Raw genomic sequence first — 15,787 nt, forward strand, 5'->3', positions numbered from 1 at the left:
GACCTCCTTTGGAAGACCCTCTCCCTGCTTGGACTTAGCGCTTCCCCAATGGAGGTATCTGCCAGCAGCATGGGAACCATTTATTTCCCTTCATCATGGACCTCAGATTCGGATGAGGAGCAGCCACGGCAGCAGCAGAACCAGGCAGCTCAACAGCAGGAGCGCCAACCTCCTGCTCACCCACCTGATGCTGCACAGGGCAGAAGGTGCCAGCGCATGGAAGCACCTCGCCGCAGGAGATACTCCCCTCTCAGGGTTTACAGACAGAGGATGAGCGACCTCAACATGAGTGAGCAGCAGTGCCAAAGGAGGCTGAGAGTTTCACGACAGGTTGTCGGAGACATCTGCGCAATGCTGCACCAACACCTGGAGCCCAGAGGAACGGGTGGACACCCCTTACCAGTGGCTGTCAAAGTCATCACCGTACTTAACTTTTTTGCCTCAGGCTCCTTCCAGGGATCATTAGCAGACATCAGCGGCATCTCCCAGTCGGCCGCCCACAAATGCATCACGCAGGTTACCGATGCCCTTTTCACAAAGGGGCACAATTACATCCACTTCTCAAGGGATCAAGCAAGTGTAACCGCGCATTCGGTTGGCTTTGCAAATATGGCAGGCTTGCCAATGGTTCAGGGCATCATAGACTGCACACATGTGGCCCTTAGGGCACCCCATCACAACCCAGCTATCTTTCTCAACCGCAAGGGCTTCCACTCCCTTAATGTACAGCTGTTGTGTAACCACAAGGAGGAGATTTTGCATGTTTGCGCCAATTTCTGTGGTAGTTGCCATGACTCGTTCATCCTGCGGAACTCTAGTGTTCCTCAGCTCTTCAATCCGCCAAACCAACTTAACGGTGACAAGGGCTACCCCCTGAAGAAGTGGCTAATGACGCCGATCAGGAGGCCAGCTAACGAGGCTGAGGAGCACTACAATGCAAGCCACATTTCGACAAGGTCCATCATCGAACAAACCATTGGCTTGCTGAAGATGCGATATCAATGCCTTGACAGGTCAGGTGGAGCCCTGCAGTACTAAGCAGCCAGGGTCTCCAGAATGGTTGTGGTCTGCTGTGCACTGCACAACATCGCACAGCATTGTGGCTTGCAGCCCTCCTGATGAGCAAGTGGTTCAGTACATAGCCTCCTCCAATGAGGATGAGGAGGAGGAGGAGGAGGACGACCCAGCAACAGCGGCAGCACGCGAGTACATGGCTGCCCTTGATGCAAGGGATGCATTCCTCCTGGCCAGATTTGCATAGGTTGCCCATTGTGGCACATGCGCTTGGCTCCTTCTCAACACATGATAGACAATGGACATGACTCTCTGGCCTCCTTTCACTCTGACCACCAACCTGACCACACAAGTGTCGCGGAGCCCGCAATGTGGTGCTGCCGAATCCAAAATAACAGATGCCATCACGCTAACAGTTTGCCATCACCTAATTTTAATACATTCACACAGGGATGGCATTTCATCAACAAACAGAAACAATCACCCAATCTGCATACAGATCTGGAGGTTATATCCCTTGCCAGCTGGACCCACACAGCCTTGGTTTCTTTGCGAGGTCTCTTCCTCCCAGATGAGGGGAAGAGCACCTCCCTGCGAGCTCTAAGCACCCTCAACCAGGATACCCAGCGCCTCATCCGAGAACCTCAGGGAGGCCCTTGTCTTGGAGCTAGTCATTCTTCAATGAGATAAAAGTTTGGAGGTGGTGCAGCATCGACCAAAAACCAGTGGAATGAGCCAAGGCAGCAAGCAGCCCTTAAATGAAGCTGGATAAGTGATGTCAGCAGAGGCGAGTTTCAGTCCCAAAAGACTAATTGGCCCAGGGGAACCCACATCTCTGAAATTAACTGGCCAATTAGGGGGAAATCGCAAAGTTTTCCCACCCGATAGTGGAGGCGGGTTTGGAACACACCCAAACCAAAACCTGCCTCCAACCCGCCGCCAATGAGAAAATCGCCCCCATACCTCTATTCATGAAGCCCAGGATCCCGTTTGATTTTTTAACCGCTTTCTCAACCTGCCATGCCACCTTCAACGATTTGTGCACATATACCCCTAGGTCTCTCTGTTCATGCACCATCAACCCTCTCTGTTACCTCATCAAGAAACTCGATCAAGTTGGTTAAACACGATTTGCCATTAACAAACCTGTGCTGGCTTTCCTTAATTGATCCACACTTGTCCAAGTGACTGTTAATTTTGTCCCTGATTATTGCTTCTAAAAGCTTCCCCACTACTGAGGTTAAACTGACTGGTTTGTAGTTGCTGGGTTTATCTTTACATACTTTTTGAACAAGGGTGTAACATTTGTAATTCTCCAGTCCTCTGGCACCACCCCCGTATCTAAGGAGGATTGGAAGATTATGGTCAGTACCTCCGTGATTTCTTCCTTTACTTCCCTCAGCGTACCAGGATGCATCCCATCTGGTCCTGGTGACTTATCTACTTTAAGTACAGCCAGTCTTTCTAGTACCTCCTCTTTATCAATTTTTATCCCATCCAGTATCTCCTCTACCTCCTCCTTCACTATGCCGATGGCAGCATCTTCTTCCTTTGTGAAGACAGATGCAAAGTACTCATTTAGCACCTCAGCCATGCCCTCTGCCTCCATGCGTAGGTTTCCTTTTTGGTCCCTAATCGGCCCTACCCCTTCTCTTACTACCCGTTTACGATTTATATGCCTACAGAAGACTTTTGGATTACCTTTTAAGTTAGCTGCCATTCTATTCTCATACCCTCTCTTTGCACTCTACTCTCTATCTCTTCTGTCATCCAGGGAGTTCTGACTTTAGTTGCCCGACCTTTCCCCCTAGTGGGAATGTACCTCGACTGTACCCGAACTATTTCCTCTTTAAAGGCAGCCCATTGTTCCTTAACTGTATTGCCTGCCAATCTTTAATTCCAATTCACCCGGGCCAGATCCGTTCTCGTCCCACTGAAATTGGCCTTCCTAAAATGAGTATTTTTACTCTAGATTGCTCCCTGTCCTTTTCCATAGCTAATCTAAATGATACTATGATCACTGTTCCCTAAATGTTCACCTCCTGACACTTGCTCCACTTGACCTACCTCATTCCTCAGAACCAGATTCAGCAATGCCTCCTTCCTGGTTGGGACGGAAACATACTAATCAAAAAGTTCTCCTGAACACACTTCAGAAATGTTTCCCCATCTCTGCCCTTTACACTATTGCTATCCCAGTCTATATTAGAATAGTTGAAGTCCCCCATTATCACTACTCTATAGTTCTTGCATCTCTCTCTAATTTCTCTGCAAATTTGCTCCTCTATATCTTTCCCACTATAGGTGGCCTATAGAATGCACCTAGTAGTTTAATTGCACCTCTATTATTTCTTAACTCTAACCAAATAGATTCTGTTCCTGACTCCTCCAGGACATCTTCTCTCTAGCATTGTAACATTCTCCTTATCCTGCCACACCGCCTCCTATCTTTCCTTCCCTATCTTTCCTGAACACTTTACATCCAGGGATATTTAATGCCCGATCCTGCCCTTTTTTGAGCCAGGTCTCCGTTATTGTCACAACATCATATTCCCATGCGGCTACTTGTGCCTGCGGCTCATCACCCTTGTATACTATACTTCGTGTGTTCACATACATACACTGTAAACCTATCTTAGACCATTCTGTGTTCTCTTTTAGTCTGACCCCACCTAATAACTTACTATTTCTTATTTAAGTGCTATCCGTCTCTCCCAATCCTTTGTGCACTTTGTTTCTCCTTTCTAATGCTACATCCTGGTGCCCATCCCCGCCAACTTAGTTTAAACCCTCCCCAACAGCACTAGCAAACCTTCCCGTGAGGATATTGATACCAGCTCTGTTGAGGTGCAATCCATCCAGCCTGTACAAGTCCCACCTCCCCCAGAACCGGCCCCAATGCCCCAGGAATATGAAGCTCTCCCTCCTGCACCATCTCTCCAGCCAAGCATTCATCTGCTCTATCCTCCTATTTCTATATATACTCACTCGCGTATGGCACCAGGAGTAAACTACAGGTTACTACCTTTGAGGTCCCACTTTTTAATCTCTTTCCTAGCTCCCTGAAATCTGCCTGCAGGACCACATCCCTCTTTCTACCTATGTCGTTGGTACCGATATGGACCACGACCTCTGGCTGTTCACCCTCCCCCGTCAGAATGTTCTGCAGCCGCTCATCCTTGACCCTGGCACCAGGGAGGCAACATACCATCCTGGAGTCAGGTCTGCGGCCGCAGAAACGCCTGGCTGTTCCCTGAACTATTGAATCCCCTACCACTATTGCCTTCCCGATCTTCCTCCTAACCTTCTATACACAGCTGAGCCACCCGTGGCGCCGTGGACTTGGTTGTACTCCCCAGAGGAACTATCGCCCTCATCAGTACTCAGTGCAGAACTATAATGCTACTCAATTGATAATTTGCAATTCTTCATCATATTCTTTGTTATGTTCCTTCTTAGTATTCGCTATTTCTACCTACTTAATTGATGAATACCAAAACCTATGCTGAGTCACATTGGTCAATATTGCAGATAGCATGCTGCCCGCTAACTGAAAGATGCACAAGAATAACAACAACAACTTGCATGTATATAGTGCCCTTAACATAGGAAAATGTCCCAAGGAATGTTATCAAACACAATTTGACACCGAGCCACATGTGGAGCTATCAGGGCACACGAAAGAGGTAGGTTTGAAGGAGCGCCTTCAAGGAGGAGCGAGAGGTAGCGAGGCGGAGAGATTTAGGGAGGGAATTCCAGAGATTAAGGCCTCGGCAGCTGAAGGCAGGGCCACCAATAGTGGAGTGATTAAAATCAGGGATGCGCAAAAGGCCAGAATTGGAGGAGCGCCGAGATCTCAGAGGGTTGGAAGGCCGGAGGAGGTTACAGAGATAGGGAGGGGCGAGGCCATGGAGGAATTTGACAACAAGGATGAGAATTTTAAAATTAAGGCATTGTCGGACCGTGAGCCAATGTAGATCAACGAGCGCAGGGGTGATGGGTGAACGGGACTAGGTGCGAGTTACGACCGGTAGCATATACAATGTTGATTTATGCAATGGTTATCATGTTGTACACATTCATTGAGAAAATTCCTCCAATGTCCTTTCCTGGACTTGCAAAAAACAAGTTGAAGTATTAACAAACATTAGAGGTTTGAAAACGACCTACTTATAGAAGCATACGAGTGAAAATACTGTTGTGATATTTTATGCTTTCATCAGTCTAGTCATCCAAAAATGAAGGCCCGTATTTTCCGATCGGAGGCTTCCCGCGTGCGGAGGTCTCCGATCTGGAAAAAAATCTACGAACTTACCTGAGGGCTCCCGAGGTGCATATACTTCCGATCCTGGGCCTCTCCAAACTCCAAGTGCGCAAGGCCCACGTATCCCAGAGGCACAGGCGGTTCGCAAGCGTCCCTGGGATCACGTGGGTCACGGGGAGCCAATAGGAGAAGGGAATCTCCCTTCATACACTTGACAGATAGACCTGTCAAATATATGAATGGAGATCACCCCAAAAATAGAGTAAAACATTAAATACATTTTTTTTTTAAATCATGTTTTTAAAAATGAGTTAAAATTACAAAAAATTAAATATTTTAAACAAAAATTTAATTTTTTGAAAAAATAATTAAAGTTTTTTTTAACGGGGCTAAAAATAAACTTATCATTTTAAAAAGTACTTTTAATTTAGAAATGAGTGAAAATTTTATTTTTAAAAACTTTTTTCAACTCTTATGTAAGATTTCTAAGGGTTTTCTGCGGGTAGAGGTTCTCCAGAAAGCGGAACTCTCCGCCCGCAGAGGCCCTTCTCCAGGGCAGGCGTCCGATCTGTCGAGAGCATTCTTGACAGATCGGAAACACCGGTTTTCAGCGCATGAGCTGTGCATGCCTGAAACCGGCATTTCCGATGTCCCTACAGGTGTGTACACAGCGCGTACACACCCGTAGGGATCGGAATATACGGGCTGAAGTGTTTAGCATACTAGAAAGTAGCGTGTATAGTATGAATTCAGCTATGTTCCAACTCATTATAAATCACATCTGATTCTTTGCTGCCACAAAGCATGCCACATTTATCTGTACAATATATGCCACTGCACCCTTACTTTAAATGCAAATATTCTAGAGGTGACTTAAAGTTCCAAATTGAATAGACTCAGTCTCTGGTTTCTTATTTGCTAGCGGAAATCACACCAACAAAAAGTTCCAACTCTCAAGTGACTGATTGTAACAGTACCTTTTAGTTGCACATATTTGGTTATTAACAATTTTATCTGTTGCCACTTTCGCCTGATAAAGGCAACTGTGATCCCAAAGGCTTTTGTTTCTTTTTAACTCAAATGCTCGACCAAATAAAAGCATCAACGTATTTTATTATCCTGATTCTCCGCCTTCAACATAGCCCGGGGGAAATCTCTTTGCTTTTCACGTGTGGAGTTTTAAAAGTGCTGATACCCTGTGGCACCACAACATCAAACACTTTTCACGAAACACAGCATTTTAATTTGTCAAACAAGGTGGAATCGCTGACTTGCTTGCTGAGGAAACTGTCGGCAGTATCAACAGATTTTCACCTTAATGTTACATTACTGGGAGAGCTGTGGAAATTGGTCTCGCAACCAGAACCGCCGCGACACAACTAAAACACAGCGAGATCCGGCCCCCCCACAGAACCCAAGTGGAAACCGAGCAAACAACACAATGCAGCTTATCTCCCACAGCGACTGGGAGGGCAAGAAGAGGGCAACAAACCTGGTTCATAGGAAGAGGAGGCACAACCCATGACAGCTAAATCCCTTTGAAAATGTATCCCATCAAATGCACGACATCATATCAAAGCCAGAAGAAAAGGCCCGGGTTAGCCTCGCAACAATTACAAGGCTATCGTCTTTCTATATATTTAACGTTTTCATCAGCATAATTAGTAGTGCCACTAAAGCCCCTAAATACCACTGCAGCTACCTCCATGTTACAGAAGGCACACTCGCTGCTTTGCGGCAGATGTTTTCTAATCCTCCAATGTCCCTCATCTACTCGCACACAGCTGCAGGCTGGTCGGAAAACAAACAAGGATTAACTTTATATCTTCTTCACCGCATTTAATCCTCTGCTTACTCGGGCTGCATCTCGCTGTTGAAATCAGCGCAATAAGCCCAAACACTACGTGCAAAAGTCCGAGATGCACATACCAATTCAGGATTCAGCGCAAGATTTCACGAAAAGCGCATCAATGTAAACATAACGCAGAAATCAAATCGCGGGGCACCTCCCCCACCCCCCACCACCTGATTCCCTCGCCAAGTGTATCCAGCGAATAGCCAAGCCATACAGACCAGGCAGATCCCATGTTCGAATACCCATCTGCACAGAGTCAGCTGACTGCTGCCATGGTCACTGTCCGGGGTTAAGACTGGCCAGATAAGGGTTGTCTTATATGAGGAAAGGTTGAGCAGGTTGGGCCTATATTCATTGGAGTTTAGAAGAATGAGAGGTGATCTTATTGAAACATATAAGATTCTGAGGGGGTTTGACAGGGTAGATGCTGAGAGGATGTTTCCCCTCGTGGGAGAATCTAGAATGAGGGGGCATAGTTTCAGAATAAGGGGTCGCCCATTTAAGACGGAGATGAGGAGGAATTTCTTCTCTCAGAGGATCATGAATCTTTGGAATTCTCTCCCCCAGAGAGCTGTGGAGGCTGAATCAGTGAATATATTCAAGGCTGAGATAGACAAGATATATAATTGAGCAACAGGGGAGTCAAGGGTTATGGGGAACAGGCAGGAAAGTGGAGTTGAGGCCAAAATCGGATCAGTCATGATCTCATTGAATGGTGGAGCAGGATCGAGGGGCCGAATGGCCTGCTCCTGCTCCTATTTCTTTTGTTCTTATTTCCTGCCCCCATCTACTGACTCCTGGTGATGGCGCCTTTCTTTGCCTGCACATCTGGATGAGGACAGGATTGGACCAGGCTTTGATTTCCCCCATGGTCGCAAAGCTTCCTGTAGACTTTCCGTAAAGACCCAGACGGGAACAATGCGCCTTTGGTGAGGACCAGAAGGTGAGCAAAGCCGTGAAACAATACCCCAGAAAGGAGGTGAAACCTTCAGGAGAGGAAGGGAGGAGCGAAAATAAAAAAGTCAAATCACAAATTAGAAGAGAGTTTGCGTATAACATGAATTTTGTTGGACTAAATGGATTACTTTGAGATCAGCTGAGCAACTGGAACAGGATTTTAGCATTGCACACTCAGTTCAATTGTCTTTTTCATTTCTCATCTGATGAATAGATTTCTATTTTCATCACGGTAATGGTGGAACATCCGTCATCCAGTACTTTAGCAAAATGCGCCTTGCTATTGGACAAAAACCTCATGTCGCTCCTGCACTTCCATAAAAGAGAACTGACTATCATCTCAAGAAGGTCCACCCAGCAACGTCGACAAAGCTGGTCGTTCAGGGGCAGGATTAGCAAGGGTCAAGCTGGGTCCCATCATGGGCAAGGTGTACCATTATATGCCTCTAATAACAACTTGTAGTAAACTGGAAGGCCTGCTCGAGAGCTGAGGGATCTCAAGGTTTCCATATTGATCCTCCAGGTCTTTCAGCAAGCCTGCTCACCACACAATAATAGACCAGCGATTGAAATAAAAAAAAGAAATTAAAAAGTGTGCAGTCTGCAAATTAATTTCAGTTGCACAACTAAAATGTTGGGTAAGAAATGTACTACAATTGGTAAAAGTATACTGGCAATTTATGGCAGCCAGATGCCTGTCCACACACTGTGGCCGCGATTTTTCCCATCGATGCGGCTTGGGGGGCGCGGCACAGCTGCCTTCCGGGTTCTAGTCCCGCACCCAAAGACATTAGACGCACAGACGCGATTTTGCGTCAATTGGCCTTGTTAAGCCTGCCCTGTGGGCTTGACGGCCAATTAAGAGGAAGCTGGTGTCAGATGATGTCAGTTGATGACGCGTCATCTGCTGGTTTTCTTAAAGGGGCCACGCACAATTTTTTTTGACAGCTGATTTTTCAGTGTTTGACAGCATTGAGGCGCTGCAATCACTGTACAAAGGTGAGCCCTTGTACCCAGGCTCTCCAGTGACTCCCTCCTTAGGTTAGAACAGATGGCAGCTGCAGGTGAGGTTACAGAAGCGATCTGTCACTGGTGAGAGGGGTTCTCCCAATGAGGTGGGACTACACCCACAATCCAAAACTTGTCTCCTACAGAAAAGTGTAATTGCATTTAAAATGAATTTCCCAACATTTTCTTACCTCTGAAACTCACCAATGCACCATTGGATAATTCACACCACTTCTGCAGCTGTCATCAATGCAGAAACATTACAGTAGACCCACAGCACGCCACACTTACCTGGCATGGTGTCCGGACATCAGGAAGCCTGCAGCAGACCTGTCAAAATTGCAAAAAGCCTCCTAACTGCCTATTAACAACCAGTTAACAAGCAGTTAAGTGCCTATAACCCTCTTCCCGCCGCTAGGTGTCGGGTCCATGTGCAAATCGGGAAGATTGCTTGGAGGCGACTTGACAGCAGGTTTCCGACCCGTTGTCAATCTTTGCGATTTTGCCGGATGTCCCACCTCCAAAACCACCCCGAGCGCTGGCAAAATTCCGGCCCAAGAGTCCACAGAAATTAAAACAGAAAATGCCGTTCTGATGAAAGGTCGTTGACCTGAAACGTTAACTCTGTTTCTCTCTCCACAGATGCTGCCTGCCCTGCTGAGCATTTCCAGCATTTTCTGTTTTTATTCCAGATTTCCAGCATCCGCAGTATTTTGCTTGTGTAAGAGTCCACAGAAGTTCATTTTAAAATTGATAAGCCTACCTGGAATTTAGATTGTATCATTAAAGGTTTGAACCTGATAACGTAATTTTAAATACAAGAAACAATACAACATTCAAATCATGCCTAAACATATTTACAACTGAGCACACAATGGGAACTGACAACGATGAATCTTTATGAAACACTGGTTCGGCCTCAACTGGAGTATTGTGTCCAATTCTGAGCACCACACTTTAGGAAGGATGTGAAGGCCTTAGAGAGGATGCAGAAAAGATTTACAAGAACGGTTCCAGGGATGAGGAACTTTAGTTACGTGGGTAGACTGGAGAAGCTGGGTTTGTTCTCCTTAGAGAAGGTTGAGAGGAGATCTGATTAGAGGTGTTCAAAATCATGATGAGTCTAGACAGAGTAGATGGAGAGAGAGAAACTGTTCCCATTGACGGAAGGGTCGAGAACCAGAGGACACAGATTTAAGGTGATTGGCAGAAGAACCGAAGGCGACATAAGGAAAAACTTTTTTATGCAGCGAGTGGCTAGGATCTGGAATGCACTGCCTGAAAGGGTGGTGGAGGAAGATCGTGGCTTTCAAAAGGGAATTAGGTAAGTAACTGAAGGAAAAAAAATTGCAGGGCTACGGGGAAAGGGCGGGGGAGTGGGACTAGCTGAAGTGCTCTTGCGGAGAGCCGGCACGGGCTCGACGGGCTGCATGGCCTCCACCTGTGCTGTAACCATTCTATGATTCTAAGCGATAGCTGATGCCTTCTCTTTTTCAGTGGGATCACTTCCAACAACTGGTGCCAGAAGGTGACTCTGTGATGACTTTTAATCTGCAGGGTACACAATGAACAATCCCACTGACACACAGACTTGGACAGCATCTGAAGATTGTGTCAACACAGTTAATGGTTTTCATAAGACAATGGGGGCAAAATGCAACTTGGCCAGTAATGTTAAAAGTGCAGTATCGCATGGGCTTCCCGGTATACACCCTGCTCAATATTCATTTCTATTTAAGTCGAATGGAACTGAATAGGACTAGGTGTGGGAGAGCGAGGTGGGGGAGGGGTAGGTGGGGGAGGGTGAGCTGGGGGAGGGCGTTAACAAACGGTGCATCGAATGCCACACAACACCTGATAAAGTTAAGAGGCTTGTAGAAAGTTTCACAAGCACAGTGCGCAACAGACTAGAAACACGGGGTTGGATTCTCCTCTAGAGATCCTGCCCAAAGTTGGATGGAGCAATGGCAGAAAACGAGGGACAATTCAGGCGGCGAGACCCACACCACCGCTACATCGCCCAAGAAGGCAGCCGATCACATCTTACGAGAAAGACCTTAGACTGAGAATGTGACCATTGCAACTGGTGAGCTTCCTAGAATGCAATTGTTAACTGGCACAACTAAAACAAGATGAACATGCACCGAGCTACATAATTTTCTACCTTAGAAACAAGGAGGTTCATCTACTGACTCCCTGCGCATGGCCTTATAAACTAAACGGTTTACTAGAGTCATACTGAAATGGCATCAGAAATTCTCTTCGGTACACAATGGCCTAATTGACATATAATCAGAAAACCAAAGCACGGAGAGTCGGTAATTAGTGCCAATTCAACTTCTTGACATTCGGTTCAGTGTTTCTTCCCAACAGTTCATCCAATATCATCAATCCCTTTTTAACACAAAATAACCCACACAAGATAAGAGCAGAAAAAATACAGAACACAAATACAACTAGTCACTGTTACTTTCAGCAGCTTGGTTTCTGGAACAGAATCAGAGGATGGAACGAGCTCGAAAATAAGTGACTTTCAATGGTTTACACTCAAACCTGAATTGGTCCTACGTAACGCAATAATTACAATGCTCCAAATGGCCTGGAGTTTCCGCCCAGATATTTGCACCACCTGAGCGGTATCAACTGAAGTAGCGCAAAAGATCGCTGAATTTATAACGGTAAGCGAGCTGTGCCCACAACTACGAGTTTCCGCGATCCGTTACGCTGGTTCAAAAGTCAATTCGCCCGAAGGAGTCCCCGCCCACAAAACTGCCCATGCCCCCAGGGTTGGCATGGCACGTTTCCGCTGATTGCGCTCATTAGGGGGGGGTGTCCATTATATTGTGCCCAAAACCTTGGCCGCACAGGCACCCCGAGGTCACATTAATCCGTCGTTAATGACCTGCGGCTGCAGTGACGAGCAATTAACGGAAGCCTCACCCAGGTCCGTTTCTCCTACTCGATGCTGCAATTAATTTAAGTTGCTTGAAATTCAGTTTAAATGAGTTCAAATTCAGTCAATTGGTCTGCCCTTGGTACACAAGGCCTCTTTGTTCAGCTGCATCAATTACTTGAACACGTTTTCAGTTTAAATTCGTTTAACTCAGACATCTTGAGGCCCCACAGGCCATGTTCCAGTCAATAATCGATTACGCTGCTCGATTGCGCTGATTCACGGGAGATTTTAACATTCGGGTTTATCCAGCAAGGTGTCCAGCACATTCCAGGCGCATTTTCCAGATTGTGCCCCTAGTGGAATCTCCAGGCCGATAAAAAAAAATCCTTTTCCAGTTTTGTTCTTGAACTATGTCATCCTGGTGGAGGCGGATTCAATCGTGGCTTTCAAAAGGGACTTGGATAAGTACCTGAAAGAAAAAAAATTTGCAGGGCTACGGGGAAAGGGCGGGGGAGTGGGACTAGCTGAAGTGCTCTTGCAGAGAGCCGGCACGGGCTCGACGGGCCGAATGGCCTCCTCCTGTGCTGTAACCATCCTATGATTTTATGATTCTATAATCCTAAAACTCTGAGCTTTGACACTTTCCAGCAAGTGATCAACAAGCACAATGTGTAACCTGTTGTGCGACTAAAGATTATCCGTCTTTCGGATGAGACGTTAAACCGAGGCCCCGTCTGCTCTCTCAGGTGGACGTAAAAGATCCCATGGCACTATTTTGAAGAAGAGCAGGGGAGTTCTCCTCGGTGTCCTGGACAATATTTATCCCTCAATCAACATCACTAAAAACAGATTATCTGGTCATTATCACACTGCTGTTTGTGGGAGCTTGCTGTGCGCAAATTGGCTGCCGCGTTGCCCACATTACAACAGTGACTACACTTCAAAAGTCCTTCACTGGCTGTAAAGAGCTTTGAGACGTCTGGTGGTCGTGAAAGGCGCTATATTAATGCAAGTCTTTCTTTCTTAAAGAAATCAATCACTCTAAAGAGCAAACAAAAGGCACAAGTTTAATTGTGACAACATCACGTTTGTCCTGCGACCTTAATTTGACACTTGACTCACCTATATCTGTTTCTTTGTGGTTCTTGATAAATTCAGCCAGTTCAAAGTTGCCCGCTATTATAGCCACCTGCAAAACAGATTGTACAATCATCCCAACTGACAGATTGACAAGAAGCCTTAAGGTTGCTGAGCACTGAATTTCCTTCACAGTCTCAGCACAGTAATCATTAGCATGGAAGCTTTTGAAAAATCTATTTTGTAACATAGCAATACATCATACAGGGGAAACTAAAACGTTATTAGAACGACTTCAAAACAATGTTTTATTTAAATCCTGAATTGAAATACTGTAACATGAAATATAATCACGATCAATAGAATGGCTGCAAAATTTCAACTTAATTCACATTTTTGCTAAATCACCATTAATAAAGTCCTGACACCATTTATTTCATAACAAAAAAATGAGGAGTTATTAATACTGACATGGCATTTTTATTAAGCCTTGTTGCAACCCAGTAAACAAATGTTGTTACACTGTAGAGGACTCCCCCATTACAGTTTGTAATAAATATGGTTTAGCAACTCTCCCAGTGAGTCGGAGAAACCACAAGGTTCATCATTCACTGACTGGCACTAATTCCTTTTGCACATTTGGGATAAGCTGGAACAGATGCTGGGCGTGAATCACTCCTTGATGGGTTTGCAACATTCATCAGCCAAGTAGCTGATGAATGGTGGGTCCGCTTTAGGCAGCAACAGGCTATGGTGTGCCTGCAACAAGTGGTAAAAGCTGTAAATGCATTACTTTCAGTGTTAAGTGTCACCCATGGCTCAGTGGTAGCACTCTCGCCTCGGAGTCAGAAGGTTGTGTGTGGGTGCAAAGCACCCACTCCAGAGACTTGAGCACCTAATCTACGTTGGCACTGCTGCACAATACCGAGGCAGTGCTGCACTGTCAGAGGTGCCGTCTTTCGGACGAGACGTTAAACCGAGACCCCCGTCTGCTCTCTCAGGTGGATGTAAAAGATCCCACAGCCACTATTTCGGAGAAGAGCAGGGGGGGCGATCTCCCTGGTGTCCTGGCCAATATTCATCCTCCAACATCACAAAAAAAACAAATTATCTGGTCATTATTGCCTGGCTGTTGGTGGGATCTTGCTGTGCGCAAATTGGCTGCCGCGTTTCCTGGAGGATTAGAGGGGAGTTGAGGACAACTCTTTTCACCCAGAGGGTGATGGGGGTCTGGAACTCACTGCCTGCAAAATTGAGGGAGGCAGAAACTCTCATCGCATTTAAAAAGTACTTGGATAGGCACTTGAAGTGCCGTAACCTACAGGGCTACAGGCCAAGAGCTGGAAAGTGGGATTAGGCTGGATAGCTGTTTTTCGGCTGGCACAGACATGGTCGGCTGAATGGTCTCCTTCTGTGCTGTAAATTTCTATGATTCTATTACAACAGTGACTACACTTCAAAAGTACGTCATTGGCGGCAAAGCATTTTGGGACATCCTAAGGCTGTGAAAGGCGCTATATAAATGCAAGACTTTGTGGGGAATACCAATTCAGTAACTCTCGTCAGTAAAGTTTTCCACACTATCTATCTGCAGTCTATGAATATGTCATGTTACCTTCAGTTAAAATATAAAGCTTGCCAAAGAAATATCAGCTGCACGCTTGGGGGAGAGTGCTGGATAAAAACACCAGAGATGGGGTAACCGTGAAGAAACACGGGGGGGGGGGTTGAATTTCCAAGCGGGGCTATAATTTCCGGGGAGAGGGGGATGAATTTCCAGGGAGAGGGGTGAATTTCTGGGGAGGGGGGTGAATTTCCGCAGAAGGGGGTGAATTTCCGCAGAAGGGGGTGAATTTCCGCAGAAGGGGGTGAATTTCCGCAGAAGGGGATGAATTTCCGCAGAAGGGGGTGAATTTCCGCAGAAGGGGGTGAATTTCCGTGGGGGGAACCTAGAAAGCTCCATTTGCCATTCCATGTTAGAACCAGTACCGCTGCTGATCTAACATGTTTCCACGTGTTTACATTCAGAATGACTGAATTCTTTAAATCACGTAATTTGACATCATATTGAAGCCCCCACAAAATCCTTAGAATTTCATTTTGATCGCTCTCCAGGATCAGTGCTTTCATCCTTGTTCTGTCATGCTTCCCAATATAATATCTATCTGAGCAGAGGTACGATCAGAGGCTTTGACAACAGACTGTGCCACCAGTGGTGCAATGTTGCTGACAGCTTGAATATTGCAATATACCAGCTACTGCTCCTCCAGAAATGGCTGCACCCATTAGTTGCTGAACTACACTGGAGATTAAAGGAATCTTTGTACTTTGATTACAGTGGGCCCCCATCCCCTGCAAATTCTGCTGTAACCATGGGGATCGCCTGCAAATATTGACAAACTCCAGGGACTGTGTCTAAATGCTGCCACACTCCCAGGGACTGCGTCTAAACACTGCCACACTGCCAGGGATCCCGTGCAGATAGCGACACTCTCTTGCAGGGACGTCCTGCAAGTAGACCTATACTGCTGGGGAATCCTTGCAAATATTGTCACACTCCCAGGGGCCCTGTGCAAATATTTACACACTTCTAGGAATCCCTGCAGATGTTCCATCTGAGGGACCAGCTTAGGGTTGGCAACCCTCCAGGAATGAAAGATTAATCTCCAGGCCACCACTGCGAGCAACCCAGGAGAAGCATCATAGGGGCACTAAA

General features: G+C 46.2%; 1 protein-coding gene across 2 annotated transcripts in view; it reads right to left on the reverse strand.

The window, feature by feature from the left end:
- Positions 1 to 15,787, reverse strand: part of shank2b (SH3 and multiple ankyrin repeat domains 2b) — a 1,331,733-nt gene that overhangs the window by 845,199 nt on the left and 470,747 nt on the right. For both annotated transcript variants that reach the window (XM_086008225.1, XM_086008224.1), the window contains exon 12: positions 13,117 to 13,183. In XM_086008225.1, the coding sequence (XP_085864351.1) occupies positions 13,117 to 13,183 (67 nt within the window). The remainder of the gene's footprint in view (positions 1 to 13,116; positions 13,184 to 15,787) is intronic.

Source organism: Somniosus microcephalus, chromosome 15 (assembly GCF_052327205.1).
Source record: "Somniosus microcephalus isolate GS21.2 chromosome 15, FLI_Smic_1.0, whole genome shotgun sequence".
NCBI classification, from domain to species: domain Eukaryota; kingdom Metazoa; phylum Chordata; class Chondrichthyes; order Squaliformes; family Somniosidae; genus Somniosus; species Somniosus microcephalus.